We start from the raw sequence: 22515 nt of genomic DNA, 5'->3' as shown, positions 1-22515 counted from the left end.
CACACACACACACACACACACACATATAGATACAGAGACATATATAAATAAAATATACGAAGGGGATAAATAGAATAAATAGGAATAAAAATAAAAATACAAGTGAATTGCACATTTCAAGTATTGAGGTCTATTGCACCATTGACTATTAACAAAAGGTATTGCACAGTGAAGTGAAAAAGCACTACAGCTTAGTTGTTCCCTTCTCCTTTATCCCCCTTTTCCCCCTCCCTCTCCCCTCCAGAGAGGAGTTAAACAGTCTGATGGCGTGTGGGACAAAGGAGTTTTTAAGTCTGTTAGTTCTTGTCTTGGGGAGAAGCAACCTGTCACTGAACAGACTCTTCTGGTTGTTAATGGCCGTGTGCAGAGGATGCCCAGCATTGTCCATAATGTCCATCAGTTTCTTTAATGTCCTTTTCTCTGCCACTGTCACCAGAGTGTCCAGCTTCATGACGACCACAGAGCTAGCCCTCCTGATCAGTTTCTCCAGCCTGGATGAGTCCTTCTTTGCTGTGCTGCTCCCCCAGCACACCACAGCATAGAAAAGTACTGCAGCAACCACTGACTGGTAAAACATCCTCAGGAGCTTCCTGCAGATGTTAAAAGACCTCAGCCTCCTGAGGAAGTACAGTCGGCTTTGGGCTTTTATTTACAGGTGCTCTGTGTTGCATGACCAGTCCAGTTTATTGTCCACCCACAGCCCAAGGTACTTGTACTTGTTGACCACCTCCACCTCCTCCCCCTCTATCTGAACCGGCAGTGGACCTTCTCTGGACCTCCCGAAGTCCACAACCAGTTCCTTAGTCTTTGAGGTGTTGAGTTGCAGGTGGTTTGTGTGACTCCATGCGACAAAGTTCCTCACCAGACTTCTGTACTCCTCTTCCTGATCATCCCAGATACACCCCATGATGGCCGTGTCGTCTGCAAACTTCTGAATGTGGCATAATTCAGAGTTGTAGCAGAAGTCAGAGGTGTACAGGGTGAAGAGAAGAGGGGACAGCACAGTTCCCTGTGGTGCTCCTGTGCTGCTGACCACTGTGTCAGACGTGATGTCCTTCAGCCTGACGTACTGTGGTCTGTCGGTGAGGTAGTCGGAGATCCAAGCCACCAGGCAGGGGTCCACCTCCATCCTGTTCAGTTTTTCCTGAAGCATACAGGGCCGGATGGTATTAAAGGCACTGGAAAAGTCAAGAAACAGGATCCTGACCGTGCCTTTTCCCCCATCCAGGTGTGAGTGGGCTCTATGCAGGAGGTACAGGATGGCATCCTCCACTCCGACATCTGCCTTGTATGCAAACTGTAGTGGGTCCTGGGCATGTTGTACCTGTGGTCGGAGGAGGTTGAGGAAGAGCCGCTCTAGAGTCTTCATAAGATGTGACGTCAGTGCCACCGGTCGGAAGTCATTCAGCTCATTGGGCCGGTTCCTTTTGGGGAGTAAAGTAAGCATATTTCTAAAATTATACAACTCCATACTAGGTAAACTAACAACTACATAAGTATATTATACAGACAACCCACTATACTTTTCTGCATTTTAAACTCAGTGTTTGTTTACTCTCTGGAAATTCTTCCTTGGTGCACAACTTACAGTTTCAAACCACACAAGCAACTGGACCATACAACCAGATTTTACCAGTGCACCAGAGATATGTAATTATATAACCACAGGGACTGGAATGTAGCTGTGAAATAAAGGCTGACAAACCAAGAAGAGCTCTTCCGTGACCTGCTGTGACCTTTGGACTGTTCAAGACAACGAAAAAAATTATGTCACAAGAACTGGAGATTAGGTTGGCATAGCCAGGCTCAGGGTGAAGACTGCAGCAATCTGGAACATCGTCAATGTTGTGCTACAGTTTAGTGAAATAAATAGTATGGGCAGTGTGGGCTCCCATCATAGTTCCTGAAAAAACAGCCACACATGTTTGGAATATCTAATCTTACCACATTGAAAATACCTCTCAGGGTTTCATTTTCTTTATGATGCACAAAGTTAATGAAAACAAGTTTGTGGCAAGGCTAGAGGTGAGGCTGCCAGGTCGCCACCAGACACATGTGTCGACTGAAATTACTCAAATACCAGGAGACAAATCATCAGAGAAATCCATAGACTGTATATAAAAGATGGATGCAGTCACCTATTCACTTCTCGACATTTTGAAGTTGATGAGAGTAAAGTGATCAGGTAGCTACATCACTAAAACACATACAGACAGACACAGTGTGAAGTAACAAGCTAAAGAAATGGCAGAATTTCACTCACTAAACCTGAAAAACTGCATCACAGAGAAGCTCATAATTTATCAGATAACTCAAATAAAAATGATCAAAAAGTCCCAACAGCACAACCATAGCAGACACCTAACAATACCACTGTCTATGTTGGCACACTTGTCAATCGAAGCAGTCAAGCCTCTTACTTGAAACCTTAATGTTTCCAAATGGATGAGAAGGGTTTGCATTTAAACTCGAGATACAATCTGATTTTACTTTGGTATGCACATACCAAAATATCACAGAGTGCTGCTCATAAGAGGTAACACTGCTGTGTGGTAATTATGTGCTGCTGTTGAGATATCATCACTGCAGCTACACGTTGCTTCTATCAGGCTTTCTGAGTTAACAGGAATGGGTAACAAAAATAAGATAGCCTTTGAACTTCTGGAACTGATTTTATTTTCGCACTATATTCATGCTGCGCAGAACTGCATTAACACCCGATCCCGATCCCGGTTCTGTTTGTATGAACATGAATGTTCTATTAATAACAAGTTGTAAATGAGGTTTTTATCTTCTGCCATCGCCAGGTCAAGACTTTTTCTCATACAGAACCATTAGATGCTAGGTGAGAATGCTCTTTCAGAGAGTTACTGGCACGACTTTAGACTCTGCTCCTGTTTTTGAGGATGTCTAATCACTTAATTTTATGTTTTTCCAAAACCAGTTCCATCTGATTCCATCCAGTGCTATTGTCAGTCATCTATTCATCCCTCTATGCATTTTGTAAATGCTTATTTAACTCTGGGGCACACTGGCATTTGAGATTGTCCGAGCTGACAGTAGGCGAGAGGCAGTGTACAACCCAGATAAGCATGTTCTTTCACTGATACCAAAGAGGTTTTCATATATTTGGTATCTCATATTAGTTTCACACCACCACTACATTTTTTTAAAATTACACTTTACTTTTATAGTGTTTTTGGATTACCTCTTAACTGCCTTAAAATCATACAAAAATGTAAATAATTTCAAAACACAACTGTTTTTGCATGGGTTCTCTCCGGGTACTCCAGCTTCCTCCCACAGTCCAAAGACATGTTATGCTAGGTAACTGGTGATTCTAAATTGTCCACAGGTTTGAAAGTGAGTGTGAATGGTTGTCTCTTTCTGCGTTAGTCCAGATAGGCGACCTGTGCAGGGTGGTCCCTGCCTCTTGCCTATGGTAACGGCTTGGCTCGAGCCTATGGATGTCACATTTGATACCGTTCTAATAAAACATACCAATATGCATGATGAAGCAGTGGTATTAGTTTGGTTTCTGTCCATAAAAACAGGAAGGAGAGAGCAAAACAAATTCCAAATCTAAGTATTTCTAATATTTTTGTATTCTATATTTCATTAATAAATTACTTAAAAAAACAGACATTGGGAATCTGAGCTATTTAACATTTAGGGATTGATAGTTTGGTCATTACAGTTGAGAACTGGCATGGATATGTTATCATTTAACTATGTGCATGGCTCTGAAAGTTAAAGTTGTCATTAACACTAACCGTTAGTCAACTCCACACTGAACCTCCGATAACTGCTGAGAAAACCTGCAGCATTCAATAATAAGCTGAGTGGAAAATCTGTGCTTCCAGAGCAGCTCAAGTATTCAGTCTTCTGGGGGATGTGAAATCAAATAGAACTCACCTCAATGCTGTCAACAGATCTATATCGGCTGCCTGGCCCTGAAGGACATGTCTGACCCCAAGCACAGACTGGGTAGATACCGCAGTAATATCATAAATACATTTTAGCTACAGTCAACATCTGTGAAGCTTGTACTTTGTCATGAGCAGGTAGAGGGTGGCTTAAAACCAATACAGGTCAAGACTGCAGAGTCAACATTTCAGCTGAAAAGAAAAAGGCAAATATATTTGGAGAGTTTTTTCACTTAAAATCTCACCATGTGGTTTCATGAGATAACAGCTGTCTTGGGTTGTTGTATTTCATGAAGATTACTGAAGCCACGCATTATCATGACCAACACCACTCGTTCCAGTACACATATATAAAATTATCTGAATAAACAAAGGTGGCAAGAAACAGCTGAACACATCACCATCATACCATTTATGAAACTCGACGACTTTATGTTTTCATGTCCCTTTTTTTAAGTTCTGAACCATATTCAACAAAAGACTTTCAAACCGACATCAGACTGAACCTCTAAACTGTTCTGACCGAAAATGTCAAGATGACATCTCACGTAGGAATTTAACAAAGTAGCTCTGTGAGTGGATCTTTCACAGAGCTCATTTATACTCACACCTGACCTTTAGATATTCTGCCCTCAGAGGAGGATAACAAATATTTGATCATGGACTGAAAAATACACATTTTATGTTTGATGGACAGGAACAATATGTAGATTAGGAATAAATTAATGGGACAATGCCCCATTTCAAGGTGATCCTGCCTCTCATGTCATACTTTATTTTTAGTTAAAGTTTGCTTTATGTAAAAATCTCTAAATCTCTGCGTTCTTTATGTTGTGATCTAAATTTTAGACCACAACAGAAACAATGACTTTTGTAGTTTGTTGTATCACTGACACCTCTGGATATTTCCCAAAAGCATGCAGCTTGCTAGATTGTGCCAGTTGAAGTTTCCTTACTTCTGTGATGCTGTAAAACATTAATAAGCAATAGTCCATGGTAAAAGATGCATGAGAAGGCAAGAGCAATGCACAACATACACATCAACAGTCACAATAGTATCACAATAGTCTAGGGACTTATATTAGACCATGGGGTAGTACAGAAAAAACCCAATGACCAGATGGCCTTCGATGAACAAACACTTGGCGACAGTGGGAAAGAAAAACTCCCTTTTAACAGGAATAAGCCCCCAGCAGAACCAGTTTGAGGGAGAGGCAGCCATACACAGAGACCAGCAGGATGTGTCTAATTAGACTAATGTTACTAACAGACAGTGATCAGCGCCACTGAACTAATTTGCCAGTACAAATCAAACAATAACTATAGCTACAGTGTAAAGCCGATGCGCAACTACCTTACAGCACAATGACTGACTGGATCTTAAAAGCATAACATTTTCTCTAAAAACACAATTCTTTTTCAGCATGTCATTATAGTCCCACTCACTCAGTTCCTGAAATAATCTAACAGTACTTGTTTGTGACTTTCTGTCTGTCTTCTAATTAAGTGCAAGGACACGGTTCACATGGATTGAGTTGGATATAAAAATAAAAAAATTTCTAAAATGAGTTGCCGGTGTTCTCGGTTGTATTGACGGACCACTGCTAACATTGACAGATGCAATCAAACAGTGGGGCTATACTTGAATGCATTTGTCTTATTTAATATTGGCCTTTTCTATAGAGATTCCTATGTCCATCTTTCCATCATCTTGGTCCTTGTGGACAACAAAGCCAAACCACAGAAGGGTCATTCTGCCGTCTGCATTCCTGATAATAAGCCATGAAATAAAAACAGTCAGCTCATGTTCCCTCTCTAATTTTTTAATTGTTGTCTGGGAGAAACAGACACATCGATTTGTTACCAGATGGACAAGTCTTTGAACTACCTGTAATAACAGATGGAGTGTGGGTGGCTGCTGAAAGGTGTGTTCGCACGGGGAATGGGAGTTCATCCACAGCTGGTGTAACCAGCCAGAACTGTAAAAATCCTCAGAAGCTAAGAGCGAACATGTGTAGATTCAGTCCAGACGGTTCTCATATTTCCTCTTTTTTCCGAGGTCGTCATTTAGGAACGTGGTGGGTAGCCAAAAACGTAATATGTTACGCTTTGGGAGTGAGAACGTGTTGATAAGCCAGTTATCTACATGAAATATTTGTATGACAAGTTCACCAACATATCCAGCAAACACAACTCGAATGCCTTATGTTCAACCACCATTGAAATGAATGGAATCCAAAATCACTCTTTTAGTCATCAGCCAACCGACATTTCATAAAAATACTGAACAAAGATCAGCTAACCGATAAATCAAATGGTTAATAAATATATGGGACCTCTCCATTAAAACCAAAGGTCTTTTAGGGAAGTAGAAAATGTTCCTTTGTTCCCGAGACTAAATACATGAAACAGCTACTTGTAAATTTTAATTTAGATATATTGAGTTTGTCCTAAGAATCCTGTAAAACAACTATCCACCCGAGGCCAGCACACCTGGATATAAAGTATTTTGAAAGGGTGCAAGGCTGAGGGTAGAAGAGGAGGGGCGCTGTTTCATATTAAATGTGTTCATCATATGTTCTCCAGAAAGCATCCCGTGCAGCTATTGTTAAACTAGTGACTGAATACGAAACAGTAGAGGAGAGTGGAATCAAGCTGACAAATCCTCATACCATGCTAAACTTTAACATAACCTACATGTATGCACGCAACTTCCTGCCTAATATGGTTAGTGACTTAAATGTACAATTCCAGCTCATTTTTGCACTTTGGGCGCACAATAATGCAACAGATGAGCAGTCTACATGATAGGTCCTTCAGCTGGCAGAGAAATGGATTCACCTCAATGATAGATGGCCTCCATTTGCACACCTGATAAAATCCTACTGAAAAATGTTATCATCTCCTCTGAAGTGGATGGTGCCAGGGTAGATCAATTTAATGTCATGTCTTTGACTAAATTCCAGGACTGCTGTACATAATAGATTTTCCATAAAAACAGAAAAGAAGACGGAAAAGCATGAGGACATTTCTCAGTGAGTAATGTCTCAGACTCCTGAAATATGTCTTGCAAATCAAAAATGGCCACGTGGAGACTGCCTCCTTTGTTAAAATCGCCATCTTTTTAACATTAGGAATGTTTACAGCCTGTTACTAAACAGGGTTAAACCTCTATGGACAGCTTCCCCCCTTGAATGGTTCTATGGGTCAATTCTTTTATAAGTCATCTTTTTGGATACTTGAGTTAAGGATATGACCAGTTACAGCTGTAGCGAGTTTGTGTGTAAAAGCCTCACGTTCACTCAGTAGAGAAATGATGTTGTTCGTGTCTTCTGATTTCTGTTTCTGTTTTGCTGAATGTAATTCAGTATTTCATGAATTTCTTACTTTGCACTAGCAGGTATGTGTCTTTGTGTGCTGCACACGTTTGTTAACCAACCGGAAACGACTTTTTCAAGTAACTGTAAGTTACTAAAACTGCAAACTGTAAGTAAACTGTAAGTAACTATAAGTGTGAGCTATTAAAATCCACAAAATTGGTGTAAATAAATTCACCACAATGCAGGAAAGTAGGTGCCTATTGTTTAATGGAGTGCAATCAGTGAGTAAATAGGTAGAAATTGGTGACATCAATCATAAAAGGTTCATTTTTTGGACATTTTTGGACAATTTCCCCCATCCTCCAACAAGCCGTGCATATTCCATGCCTTTGGTTACAGACTTTTCCCTTCCCTGTTCACACAACCTGCACAATATATGATCATTACCATATTCAATGGCCATTAAATGGCTGAAATTTTGAGCACTTCACTGAAATACTTTGAAAAGGAAAGTGCATATCTGTTTTGCAAGCAAGTTCTTTTGATTGTAGCACAGTGTGAGTAAAGACATTCACATCATAAAGAATACAACCCATAAAATATTAGAGCAGGTTCACAACAGTTCTCTGACAACAGTCACGTGGAAATCTGCTGACTGAGATGACAGTTATTGGGGCTAAAGTGCTGTCAAAGGCAGACAGGCGCTAACAGAAAGGACCGCTGAAAGCTAACGCGAACAACAGAGCTTTCTAAACCTTCAAAAGGAACTTTACAGGTGTTTTATGAGTGAAGGTTTGTTTGGTCTTAAACCAATTGCCATGATTAATGACGAATGCAAATAAAACTGTCTCTTAACACTCTGGGCATCTTTACACTGGTACCTCATACATCAAACACTTCTTGGCAAAAACTCAGGAAAAAAAAATCTAATTTGTACCGTTCTGTTCCAGTAAACATTATGTGCTCCTGCACTGCCATGAGATTATCGATAAGCATGACTCAACACAGAGCTCCCAGGGGGGTCCGATTTATTTCAAGGAAACAGTCACAGCTGATTTGAATCTTAATACGAATTCTTAAAAGAGTCTTTCGTGACAGTTCAACTGCATCCAAAGCACCATCTTTATGCTAATTGCTACTAAAAAAGTTGATGCAAAGGTGATGCAACGGACGATCAACCTCATAACTCTCATATCTGCTATCGTATGCATTATGCATTTCATACATTGGTGCTAGAAGAGCTGACTAGTAGTCATCCAGGATTAAATGAGAATGTAATTCATTACGGTACTATGATAATGAATCACACGCTCCAAGGAGTAACACATTACCGTTTTTAAAAGTAACAAGTAAAGAGTAATGACACTGGAGCCTGAACAAGAACACAAAGAGGCTGAACAATCTGAAAATTCAACTGTTCAACCCCAGCAGTCGTACTGGAGCTTTTTATGGTATTACAATATTTTAAAAATATTTTATTGTCTTATTATCTCTTATATATTACTAAAACTCATTTTAGAAACTGAATCTAAGGTCAGATCATTACCTTTCAGACAGCACAAAGTATGCACTTTGCATAAATAATGCCATTTTTTTTCTTTTGTGTTTGCAGTAATTTTCTTTACATTTTTCACATGAACTTGGTTCAATCAGGATCAGCCCAACTAAACCCAAACAGAACAATCATAGGCTGCTATCAATAAAATTCCTCATTATCATCACCAGGCTATGATATGATATTATATGCAAAATAATTTACATTTTTACTTCTGTCCAATCAGTTATCCTTTTAACAATGAGTCACGGGTCAGTGTTATTGAATCAGTTCTAAATATACGCAACAGCAATTCAGCTAACTTTGTTAATGATCACACCATAAGGTGGCCTCTTTATTAGGGAGACACCTGCAGGGCTGAAAAACACAGACAAACCGAATAGCCACACGACTCAATCCCCACAGCCTCCTGTGTCAAAATGACCATAAACAATCAGCTGTTACAAAAATGAACATAATCAACTACATACAACTGTGGATAAGTACAGATTTGGTAATCTACATCCATCAGAGGTGACTAAAATGAATAACCAGTCAGTGTGTACTTTTGCTAAAACCATGTAGCACTCTGATACTACCAGTAGTGATATGTTCTGCTGCACGTGCTCCTGAAACCACTGACGGTGTCCAGAAAAGAACATTGGCTTCATACATAATTAGAAGAGAGATGGCATCCATCATACTTTAGATGGAGCTAAAGTAGTTCTAGAAATGTGAACAAATGTATTAAACACCCCGAAACACGACTGTCCAGAGCTGGGACCAGGAAGCAGAATTACAGTCTGATATGCTGCTCTTCAGTTCCTCTCCTCCTGTCTTCTCCCCAAAACTTCACTCCGGAGAGTGTGTGTGTGTGTGTGTGTGTGTGTGTGTGTGTGTGTGTGCTCACAGACCACCAAATCAAAAACCAATAACCAGCAAAGAACAATTTAAGTACATGAGTATAGTAACTCCACCAAAGGGGCTGCTCTAACATGAGCTAGCTAACTGTAATTGATTAATATATAGGGAAATGAAGTTAGATGAAAGATGAAGAATTACTGCAGGGCTGAAAGAGACACAAACAGGGTGCTGAGCCAGGTCAGAGCAGTGTTTAATGGAACGTGTGAAAAAATGGACAGGTTGCTGGCGGTGTAGAGCAGCAGGGAAGCGTAGCTGAACTGAACACAGAGTCACAGAGTGTGGAGAACTAATCCAAGAAAAGTAAAGTGAAAATCTGTAGCGGAGCTGCAGAATCGGATGGGTTTCGGGCTTGAGGAGAAGAGCTGATGAGGTGAAGGGCTGTGAACTGAGTCGCAGCAGTGAGAGAAAGGCTGCACGTGAAGCACAAATGAATTCTTTAAAATGTGCTTCCTATGCTGTTGGAGCCAACTGTGAGATCAGTTTTAAAATGCAGGCAATAAGTTGTTCACAATGACACTGTGCGACCGAATGTGATCCAAAATTAATTTGAACTTTGTAAAACTAATAAAAGCCCCCCAAAATTAATCTTAAATACTTGTTTGTATCAAATTCTATTTAAAATTACAAATTTTAGAAGAAACTTAAGTAATAACTTCTTCAAGAAACAGCTTATTTGTCGCTCAGTCTGGCCAGTTTTTTGGAATTCTGGTGCCTCTAATGTCAAAATCCTCACAGTTATAATAATAATAATAATCTTTAAAGACCCTCAAGGTCACCTTACACTAGAAAAGCAAAATAAAAACATATACACAAAAAGCAAACAAATAAAACCACAACTATAAAACTAATGAAGGTAACAATCCACTACGGCCAAGTAATAATGACGGCTGTGCAGTCCTGAACAGACGGGTTTTGAGAGGTGATTTAAAAGTAGAAAGAATTTATAAACCAGAGATCTGGTGGAAGTGCATTCCACAGTCTTGGGGCAGAGCAACTACGGGCTCTGAGTCTCATGGACTTATTATTATGCCAATAGAGCTTTCAGACTGCAGGCTTACTTGTAGTTCCTAGGAGGGAGAGCCTTTGGCTATCAGAGCCCTCTACTATGTTAACAGATACTGTCTGGTGCCAGTACAGGAGCCTCCAGGGTGAAAACCATTACAGTCTATTATCAAATTATTCATATAGCTCGACATAAGCTTTGTGCTATATTCTGTTGGTCCAAGAGTTGAAAACAAGCCTTATTGTATTGTTACTTATGGTTACATAGAAACTCTGTTGCAGTTATTGTGTGAAAGCGTGTATAGCTAATAAGCATCTCTTTCAGGTCACGCCACAGCTGCAGAATAATGCATTGTAAATGGATATACTAACCATCAACAACAAGACAAACTGGAATTGGACCACATTAAGGTTTAAAGTTTCATCATTTAATGCTGGCGATTTTATCTTATGTTAGATATTTTGAGCTGTGCACTGACATCTTCACCTTTCTGCACCACTTTCTATCTGAAAAATTGTAAAATATCATTTTATCTATAGTTACGATCAAAGAGGCTCCGTTCAGTTGTTCCCTTATTCATGAGGGTCCACTCCATTTGATTTGGCACATTTGTGATGCTGGATGTCCTTGGCGACCCAACCCCAAAGGAATCTGCAACACCAAAACTTGTGAAACTTGTAACCAGCCTAACACACCTACCATAGTGCGAGAAGCAGCATACACCCTGGACAGGTTGCTAGTCTTTTGCGAGGCTAACACAGAGAGATGGTCTTGGAGAGAAAAACAGCAGATTGCCCATTCATTCTAAACAGTGATTTTTTTTATAGATGCCAATTGATCTCACAGCTTATCTAGCAAGTCGGTCCCCCTTGAGTCTCCTGTAAAAGACCTTAGGTTTATCCACAATGCAACAAACAACCAAAATAAGCTACTGGGCTTCTTGACAACCTTAATGGGCCACAGACACTTTGGCGTGTATTAATCTAGTTTTAGACTTCACTTGTCAAGCACTGCTGCCGTGCTTACAGAACACCACAGATCCTGTTGTAGCTCCACAACAAGAGGAGTCATTGTAAAAAAAAAAAAAAGCCCTGATGTGACACAGTTTGGTTACGGTTATTATCCACAAAAATATGTTTTAATTGGAAATTATATCTGGTTGACACCAACACAGACAATAAAGACCTTTCAAGGAGGAATAAAAAAGAAGGTTAATTAACTTTTCAATCTCATACAGTGATCAGACCCCACAGGGTAAGAGGAGCATCATGGGAAAAGATTTGGTATATTAGAGGAAATAGTCTCTCAACTTTGATTGAATGCAGTCCTGGAGTTTGTGTTCACCAAGTTAGAATTTATTTCTCCCCTTTGGGTCTGGCAATCTATCAATTTCTCATTACCATCTGCCTTCTAATGCCTGTCCTGATTGTGTGATAAATCACCACATTTTGCACTTCTCATGTGCAGGGTTGCAGGTTTTTTTTTATGTTTTTCTATTAACTCTTTTGAAAGTTTACCCACATCATAACAACAGAGGGTGTAACATACTGAGAATAAACATTAACAGAATCATATAAAGCAGAAGGTCTCTTCTACCTCCAAAACAGTCTCCATGAACATTTCACTGCAAAATGTGTTCTCTCCTTTTGAAACTTTATTTATCAAGACCACCCTCGGGGTTCAAAATCCACACTGTTCTCTGTGTGAAATGTATTTCAGCTTTGGCTTTAAATCAAATCAATAAATATATATTTTTTAAAAGAACAGCTCATATTTCACAGCTCTCCCACAGCATCTGTGGCATATGTGCTTACTCATAAAGTCAAAACGATGTTGTATTCCGGACCAATTTTCATATGTCTTCTGGCAGGGAACAATTCTGACTCGCGATTTGCTGTGAAATCTGAGCTGCTGACCAGCGAGATGTTATTCCCTGCAGCGCTGCGCACACACATGTAAACACACTGAAGTGATAAAGCCTCGAGTCCAACTTTGAAATAAACACCCTTTCAAAAGAACAGCTCTTGGGATGGGTGAAGGACGTCCAGGGGATTGTTCATTCTCCGGTCCCTTTGAGGGAACGCAATGTGACACAGAGCTGGCTGAATAAACCCTATTAAGTATAAGGCTTTAAAGCATGTTATACAGCAGCTACTGCTCTATATGCTGCAGAGGACATGCTCATAAATGGTCTAGAAATCATATTTTTAAGGAAATATTAAATTAATTCCATATTAAAACTTGGGTTGCAATTTGAACTCACAGAAATACCAAAATATAGCGATTAAGGAAGGACAAAATTTCAGCTGTAGGGATTCCAAAATTCATAATTAATAATTAGTTAATAATTAATTTTCTTATTACCTACTCGTGTGGTTATTTTTTGCCAGTTTCACAGATCAAGGCTAAAGTAGTCAAATGTCTTTTTCATACTCAAACTGAGATGACATTAAAGCAAAAGCAACTAAGCAAATAATTCCCAACAGCTGATCGACTTAATACCCCTTACAGCCAGATTAGTTACAACCACTTTGTTCTGACCTGTAAAAAAAACCCAAAAAACCAAATGATAGTAACGATCCACCCCTTAAGAAGGACGTCTTCAAATTCTTCTTGTGAACAAATGCAAAAGAAAAATGAGCGTGATGTGAACCGTCTACCGTCTGTTCATCGAAGTCTGATATACTTGATTCTTCTTGGCTTTTAAGTCTGCTCACGTACTTGCATCCAAAAACTATTAGAAACACATTACTGCGCAGATCCAAATGTGTATTAATTTACAGCTGAAACTGGTACCCAGAATATTAACAGAATTCTCTCTGTTTGAAACAAGTTTGTTCACGTGGGCCTTATTTAGCCATTGTTATGAACTTCTAAGTGATGGCCTGTATTTGTATAGCGCTTTTCTAGGTCCTAAGGACTCCAAAGCGCTTTACACATTCAGTCATCCACCCATTCACACACACATTCACACACTGGTGATGGCAAGCTACAATGTAGCTACAGCTGCCCTGGGGCGCACTGACAGAGGCGAGGCTGCCGGACACTGGCGCCACCGGGCCCTCTGACCACCACCAGTAGGCAACGGGTGAAGTATCTTGCCCAAGAACAGAACGACCGAGACTGTCTGAGCCAGGGCTCAAACCGGCAACCTTCCGATTACAAGGCGAACTCCCAACTCTTGAGCCACGATCGCCCCAGTGATGAAACAGAAACTCACATTTGCACACGTGAGGTCTGTGTGCATTCATTTATCTGCTGATTTCTTGTAGTAGTTCCAGGCAGCTTCACAGACCCTAAGATGATGTCTTCAAATATCTTTTTTGTCCAGACCAGCCAAAGCCAGAAAAACTGCAGATTTTTTGTTGTTTTGCTTTGAAGTATTCTAAGTGATTAGCCAGTTTAGTCAGATTTACGAGTCAGTTTATTTGAAAGGGATACTGCCCAACGTGTCGCTTAATGTATCAGAAATCTGTGTGCGCAAAATATTTCCAATTTATAAAAGCTATTCAAATTTGACAGATCCTTGTAAACTAAGGACAGGCTGAAATCCTGACTTTCAGCAATAGAGAGGAAATGTGTTATTATTATTAACATATGCATTGCTCTGTCTGTTGATGTAAAAGATAAATGACAGTACATGCAACTGTGCAGCTAGTCTTGTGTATCATCACTGATTTCTCTGCTGTATATAATGTTTGAGCCTGAGCTGTGTGCAAATGCAAAATACGCTGGAATTCACTTAATGAATGTGGATTATTAAATACCCTTAAAACCTCAAATCCCTTTATTGACTTTCACTGCAATTCAAAAACTATGATGTACTGTATGTGTAGCCCTCCATTAAAGCATCCAAAAGTATCTTGAATGGTAAAATGACCCTGCCTAGAAACATTATATATTGTTCTTTATATCACTGATCCTTCTTAAAAACTTAGCAATGGACATGAAAACTGTAATGTCAAAAGAATCTTCTACACACTTCTGTTCCAGATCCCACAACACATCACACGTGACCTTGATAAGAGCTGGGTGACCTTGTGTCCTATGTAAACTTTAAACATTTAAGCGTAAACAGGGGAAAGCAGCCCTTCCACAGAGGATTAGCTCATAGGGAGTAAAGTTGAGAATAACAAGATCCCACTGTAGCAAAACACAAACAGACTCTGAAGCAGCTCTTACTTCACTGACTACCCAGAGTAACAGGGTGACTGTGTGGTGACAGACTAACATTATCCACTCCGTGTCTGTGTGTAGACGTCTGTCAGAGGGCCCACAAGGAACAGAGCTCTCCCATTGGTCCTCCAGTCAAGGCCAGGACTATATGCTGACTGTGGTCAGCACAAAAAGAACAGCTGACGTGGCCCAACTGTGGACAGAACACAGGGGACAGGACTCCCTGTCAGCTGTGTGTGTTTGTGCATAAAAGAAGTGATTTTGACCAAACTCTTATGTAATACAGTTTTACAAAATTTCGGGAGAATTCAGAGACATATCTTCCCCACTTGGAAACTAAAAAGCCATAATAGGACGGAAAATCCCAGGAGGTGAAACGAGCTGCCATCATCTGTGTCGCACCAAGAGCTATTTATAGTCCCATACAAGTGGTAAGCAAGTAAATATGATAATGATGTCATAGGTGAAAAAGGGCTTTATTGCATCACGCACTGCACACATAAACAGCCAGGTTATTGCAGCAGAAGCAGCTTTTCTGAGCAGAACTACTTTTTGTGAAGGCAGCATTTTGAGCAGTAGCTGCTGTTGGTGTCTGAACTTGTGCAGGGATCATTAAACGAGCCATTAGACTGTAGAGCTGATCATTCACCACTGGAGATGCTGTAGTTTCACATTTACATTAAAAGCACATAGGAGGATGTAGGACGTGAAGGAAACCATGACAGCACTGTAATCAGAGATTTTATCACATCGTATCTAATATCCCCTCAGGCAACGTTATCAATACTTTCACAGCAGCAAAAAGGCTCATCTCGAGGCTTCAAACCCAGCCTTCACTACCCAGCGAGTGAAGTCACGGTAACAACATTCATTTTTTATGTTGTCTATGTGCAATATAAAAGTCCAAAAAGTCAGGACAATGTATTTACAAAATGAGTCTAAATTTATACCCTTAAAAACATTTCAAAATGTTCCTAAGTCAGTCGGAACAGTTGCCGGATGGTAGAAGTTATTTCAAACTAACACCACAAATCCAAATTAACAGTGAGTAGATTTCCATAATTTGCAAGGAGCAGTCAAACCACCACTGAAAGAAATTATCCATAGAACCTGTGACAAAGCCCATTTTAATGCACAGGTCTGATTTTCTCTTTGTGGTCAGCAGTCCGGCAGCTTGTACATTAAAGGCAAATGTAATGTAAAAATGATAAATGTAATCGATGCAGACAGCATCTGACAAAACTGCCTTATTTTACAAAGCCAGTAGATATTTTGGCTGACAATCACAAAACATGTCAGAATATTGCAGCTTCAGCTGCTTCGCTTTCAAATTGTTCTTAAAGTTTAGTGCTTAAACTTCAAAAGATAACTTCAAGGTGTTTCATTCACTGGACAGGCTTTAAACAGAGATCATACCCTCCATACAGTATTATATTTTTAAATGCAACTGTATTTAGTCAGTTCCCAGCAGCTTTGATAATAAAATAATTGCTGTAGTCATTTATCACTTTCTGCTATTCTCTGTTTTATGTTTTCACACTTTATAGTTCAAGCAATTCACCACAAAACAAATTTTCAGATGACTCCAGAAAGAAATCCTTTAATGCAGGGCTGTATGCTGTGTATCTTATATCTCCTGGAAGTCAAACGTCTCCGTCAAAGCTTCGTTCATAACAGTGAGCGGGTTTGTGACAGAAGGGATATTGAAAAAGCTAACTCACTTGATGATAGCAAGTGTTTCAAGTAATGTGCAAGCAACTTGAAAGAATCACAAAATAAATCCAAATGGTCTTTTTCATTAAAAGTTTATGCAAAGAATGCCCATGAAGTGGTTACTGCCCAATTGAAGGCTACCAACTTTTATTTCACAAGGTCTGAATGAACATGTTTGTGTAACTGTGTTGTATTCCATGTTACTTCAGTTTGGCGATGGTAGGAAGGAAAAAGTCCCTTTCGACAGGAAGGAACCTCCTTGGCTCCATATTTTCATTGTTAATCAAACACAGCTGCTTGCCTATGAATTGTGCTTATTGGTTCCAATTGCACTTGCACTACAATCACGATTTCAGTTTGTTTGCTGGAGGAGGAAAATAGTGGCACAGTCTACAGCGTGGTTAGGGATATTGCTTTTAATTTTATTGCACAAAAGGATGAGAGTGCGATGGTGAAGTGCAAACTGCGTACAGAACAGAAACAAACGCATTATGCTGCTAACAAAACTTCAGCTCTTTGCAAGGGTCTGCACACAAAGCATGCTAAGGCTAAGCTAACCAAGAATCCAGGTTGATGATGAAGCTGAGTGAGTGCTGACCCCAGCCCAGCAGCCTGAACTTCAACAGGTAGATGAACTTCAACTGATGAGCAGTCAGTTTGCATCCTCTGTTTCCGCCTGTTCAACTGTCTATAGCACAATCTCTGTGGTGACCACTTTGAAGTCTGCGTGTGCTGCTTATTATTTTTATTTTGTACTGTTGCTTTGTGCTCATACCTAAATACTAAAGAATTGAGAACTGATAAGAGAACTGATAAGGAACCTGCGTAGGGTAACTGCTCAAACTGTGAAATCAAACAAGGATGCATATGGCCCATGAAGTACATGAACAAGTAGACTGTAACATTGCTATATTGGTGATCAATGTCTCATGTTAACTTTGCATTTCATGTATTGATTGCATAGATTCATGGAAAATTAATCGACAGTGCAACATTTCTGAAAGCGAGCAGCTTGAGCACTCTGCAGTAGTCCTGGATGGACCTGCTTTTTCAGACATTTCCTTTCCGTGTCCAATTTGAGATAAGTGTCTCAAAGTGTGTGAAATGATATATATTTTTGAGTGAGAATTAATAAATACTTTTTTTTAATTTATATGTCCATCATATTCAAACATAATGAAAAAGTACAAATAAGTAATCTCATCAGCAGGGAGCAGTGTCCTGAATGTGTAAAGCTGCTTGTTTTTGTCAGTAACACAGTGCACAATAAATCCATGGGGAATCCTTGTTTAGATGCAATACCACAAGAGTATCACAGCCTGATTTTGTACTTCCATCTGCTAAGCAGTTAACCCAGCATGTTTAGGCAGCTTTGATTGAACATTTCTCTCCTGATAGTGGCACTCGGCTGCTCTCCAACACAACTACGTCTTTTCCAATTGTAAAAGCCCTCCACTTTGGTGAGGAGTCCAAGTCAAATTGAAGGTGTTTGCATACATTAATTCCTCATCTCACTGAGAGCTCCTGGCACAGGAAATGTATGACACACAGCATCTGACCACTCGCCTGGGGTTGAACTCTTAACTAAGCAAAGGATGCGTAAACTTGTTTCCTCACAACGCAACTACAGACGGGTCGCGCTTTTCTCTCCTGCGAAAATACAAAGTCACACCCACTGATTCAGACTTCGACCAACATGATCCGATACAGTTTGAGCTCCACACAATATCATTTTCATGGGGTTGCATATCTATTGAGCGATGCGCCTGACGGGATCCATTACGCAATACGCGTGCACAGCTCGCACAGCCTTGTGTAAGCCTGAAATAATCCCTGACAGTGTGCACGTTACACGGACAATTAAAGAGCTGATCCGTGACAAAGTGGCGAAGAACTGGGAATTTGGTTTGGTTGTTGAGATGAAACAGACACACAACATATCTCTCCAGCCGCGGAGCGAATAACAAGATGAGGAAAATAAACTTTGACAGCATCCTATTCAGCCAAACCAAGCACCACCCAATGCCAGATAACTTACTTTTCCTGCATGACATTCTCTTTGATGGCTCCCAGGGCGGAGTGGTTGCCCTGTTGGAGCCTGCAGGTGGCCAGGTGCCGTTGGTGCTGATCTTTTAGACAGACGTTTTCCTTGCAAAGATCCGTCACCTGGAGCTCCAGCTCCTCAATCCGGACCCTCTGCTTCTCCAGCAGCCCCTGCTGGGTCTCGATGATCTTATTCAGCTCCTTCAGATACTCCGCCGCCTTGCTGGGGTTCTCTGTTGGGTTCTCCATGTCGTAAAAGCCCCGTTGCCCGTCCATGAAGGCGATATCCACAGAAAGCAAAAGAGCAGCCCTCTCCTTGTCTCTCTCTTTCACTCCTCTCTCTCTCTCTCTCTCTCTCTCTCTCTCTCTCTCTCTCTCTCACGCGCGCGCACACACGCTCGCTAGTAGTAGGACCGCGCGCAGTCAGATCCACAGAGTCTCCTTCGCTCCGACATGGCGTGTTTATTGTGCAGTAGTGGCGAAGTTGACCGCGCTCGGTGCGCTGCTGTACGCCGCTACTGCCGCCGCGTCCACGAGCTCTGCACCGCAACACTCTAACCTCCAGCCTGTCGCTCCGCACACTGAAAACTCTTTAACCCCTTCACGGCCGGCGGCTAAGCGCTCCGCCTGCGCTCAGCTGTCTCGCTCACACTCACTCTCACACAGTCACACACACACACACACACACCAAGTTTGGGTTTTTGCACGGTCTAATCAACAGGTAGAGCGTCGCTGCTCCTTCACACAGGTGCAAACCCACGTCACTGCATAACTGCATGGCGATCGTGGCTCAAGAGTTGGGAGTTCGCCTTGTAATCGGAAGGTTGCCGGTTCGAGCCCCGGCTTGGACAGTCTCGGTCGTTGTGTCCTTGGGCAAGACACTTCACCCGTTGCTTACTGGTGGTGGTCAGAGGGCCCGGTGGCGCCAGTGTCCGGCAGCCTCGCCTCTGTCAGTGCGCCCCAGGGTGGCTGTGGCTACAATGTAGCTGCCATCACCAGTGTGTGAATGGGTGTGTGAATGGGTGGATGACTGGATATGTAAAGCGCTTTGGGGTCCTTAGGGACTAGTAAAGCGCTATATAAATACAGGCCATTTACCATTTTATTCAAGTAAAAGCGGAAGCTTCTACATCAGTCCACCTCTGTGCGATCCCAGGGGTTAGTCTGATTGCAGTCTACCCTCAGGATATGCTGTTCGCTTCAATAAAACAGTGAATTCAATTAAAATTAATGGTGTGGTATCATCATCTTGCTTTGTTTTTACCAAAAAAATTACCAAATAACTTCCTGGCTAACTTATCAGCGTTGCCAGCAGGATCCACCATAGATTGTACGGCTGATTGTCCATCCATCCATCCATCCATCCATCCAGGTCACACTGCTACAGTGGATGGATAACTTGTGTAACAGTGTGACTTCTCAGCTTGTCAGTATTTTTTTTTGCCCGTCCCGTTTGGATCTTTAGCCATCAGAATTGTTGTCTGAAGGCCAAGAAAGATGCCAAGTGGATTTACTTTACCAAGTGGATCATCATGGCCTTGCCATATTGGTCCATTTGATTGACCTTTATTATAATTATGTATTTATTTTATTTTTCATTTTTTAAAGACGGGACAGACATGACTGGGGGATAGGACAGGGAGGAAGAATGAAAGAGAGGGAGAGAAAGAAAAATAGAGGGGAGAGGAGATGGTGAGAAAGGGGGGAAGAAAAAAAAAGAAAAACAAACAAAACACCTGGATCACCTGTATGGAGAAAAAAAACAGAAGAGAAAACAAACAACAAAGAGCAACATAATAAAAACAACACCATCACAATAAACTAGCTAACAATAGATAACAGTAGATACTTTTTTAATTTCCCCTGGTTGAGAATGAAAAATGAAAACCAGCAGAAGAAAACGAGAGTAATAGAATAAACAAAATCACGATGATATATGGGAATATAACTGTAAATACTAAATATTAAACATTATTGTGCAGCACGTAAGATCAACAGAACACAGTGTGCTTTGAGGTAGGAGCCAAAAAGGGTGTAGTTTGTGGGTGTGATCACCCGTGTGTACACCTGTGAGCATGGACGCGCTTGTTTTTAAAAGGTTCCTTCATGTAATGATCTGCTAGGTATGGAGGAGATCAAAACTCCAGACATCCAGAGGCCCTCAGAAGACAAGAGACCAAGGAAGACTAACAGAGGGGCAGCCGTGCCACTGTCCCAGAAAGAGCTGAGGAGAGTCCCAGATGAGGGCTCACTCAGCAGCCGCGGAGCAGAAGCCAGGGGGGGTTGCAGTGACGCGCCCGTGAGCTCCGCCGGCAGCCAGTTTATCAGTATTGCACTTTATGGCCTAAGGGATGTATTGAAAATGCAATCAGAAGGTCAAGCAGTAATAGCAAAAAAGGTCAGCTGAGTGCAGTTGTAAAGAGTAATGAAATCTGAAAAATTAAAAAATTATTGTTTTTAATTGTAAAAGTTTTTTTTTTCAGTTTTACTTGTTGCACTGTATGTGAGAAATGACCAAAAGAGTACATTTATATTTTTACATCACCTGGAGTTAAAGTGGTTATTCTGCCTTTACTTTATTTGCTCATATTAGACATGATCTCTGATCCAAAAACTCGAGCTTCAACCTTCTCAAAACATTTTTTTAATACACTAGAGACAGGATGTCCCTAATATGGTCGTCTAAGGCACGGTGCTTTGGTTGTGAGTGCAGATGCTCCACCCAACTGCTGTTCAAACCTCCACTCTGCATGGGCACTCAATCAAAAGACAGTTGGAGGGGAACTAGGAAATGTTTCAGACACCGAGCCCCAGTGTAAGATAATTATTATTTTTAACAGTGAATCAAATAAAGTTTCTTCCTACAATAAAAAAAAAAAAGCTTGCTAATCAAACAAATAAATTAAACCAGTACTCATTTTAAAATTAATCCTGTCATATAAATGTCAAATAAATGCAATAATTAATGGTTTATGATCCAGGGTAAGCGAAACCCCCCTCTCCTCAATAGGAGAACAGTATTGCCTCCGATGTGTGCAGGCTGCTGCAGTGTGCACATCTTTTAGATTAACTACACCTTACATCACGGTGCATCACAGCCTATGAGTTAATAAAGCCATTTATCTTGTTTTTCGCTATATTGCAGCAACATAAGCAGATGCAACCTTCATCTCATATTGGTGCTGAAACCACACCGTAGCGCATAATATAGATCTTAAACTGCAACCTTAATTGTCTTGTTTCTGCACTTTTGGGATATAATATAGAAGAAAACAAAACAAACAAACATGTGAAGCTTGTCATTACCTCTGATACTCACATGCTGGAACTGCTGAGTGGTTGTTTCACACACTGATTGCCCTCTAGTGGTTTGCTGGGGTCAGGACACATACATTCACCAGTGACAGGGTAAGTGACTTTTGACAACCTTTGCTCGTTCTGTGCATGGCCAGTAATGCACAAAAATCACACTAAGTCAAAACATACAAACAAATTAAAATTCTTGGATTTGCAGGACTCACAAACACAGTACAGCAAGCCAAATCCTCTCTGCCATCACCTGCCAGCCACTTTGATGCATTGCACCACAGCTCTGATGAGAAAGCGTGGAATGATAATGTGCATAATTCACCAAAAAAGATCCTGTGATCATTCGCTTGTAGAAATCTTCAAAGCATGGAGGAGAGTGGAGACAGAGTGCATTGTAGAAAAAGAGAGATTTTTTTCCCTCCTCTTTTTCACAAGTTATATTTAGACACCCGTGGTATTCTTTGCTGTATGATGATGAAATAAGTTCAGTCTTGTATCGGAGCTCCATGGTCACAGTGTATGCTCACGAAGAGAATATTTTCTTGATCTCTGGCTCACGGTGAATCT

General features: G+C 40.8%; 1 protein-coding gene across 2 annotated transcripts in view; it reads right to left on the bottom strand.

Annotated features, from left to right (window-relative positions):
- Positions 1-19177, bottom strand: part of iqsec1b (IQ motif and Sec7 domain ArfGEF 1b) — a 267271-nt gene extending 248094 nt beyond the window's left edge. For both annotated transcript variants that reach the window (XM_085352980.1, XM_085352981.1), the window contains exon 1: positions 18635-19177. In XM_085352980.1, the coding sequence (XP_085209106.1) occupies positions 18635-18915 (281 nt within the window). In that variant the 5' untranslated portion in view covers positions 18916-19177. The remainder of the gene's footprint in view (positions 1-18634) is intronic.
- Between the last annotated feature and the right edge of the window lie 3338 nt (positions 19178-22515).

The sequence above is a fragment of the Diplotaxodon limnothrissa genome, linkage group LG5 (assembly GCF_057381915.1).
Source record: "Diplotaxodon limnothrissa isolate DT_005_m linkage group LG5, D_limnothrissa_male_GT1.1, whole genome shotgun sequence".
NCBI lineage: Eukaryota > Metazoa > Chordata > Actinopteri > Cichliformes > Cichlidae > Diplotaxodon > Diplotaxodon limnothrissa.
The sequence above is the reverse complement of the archived record's forward strand: the minus strand, read 5'-3'. Positions and strand labels throughout refer to the sequence as shown.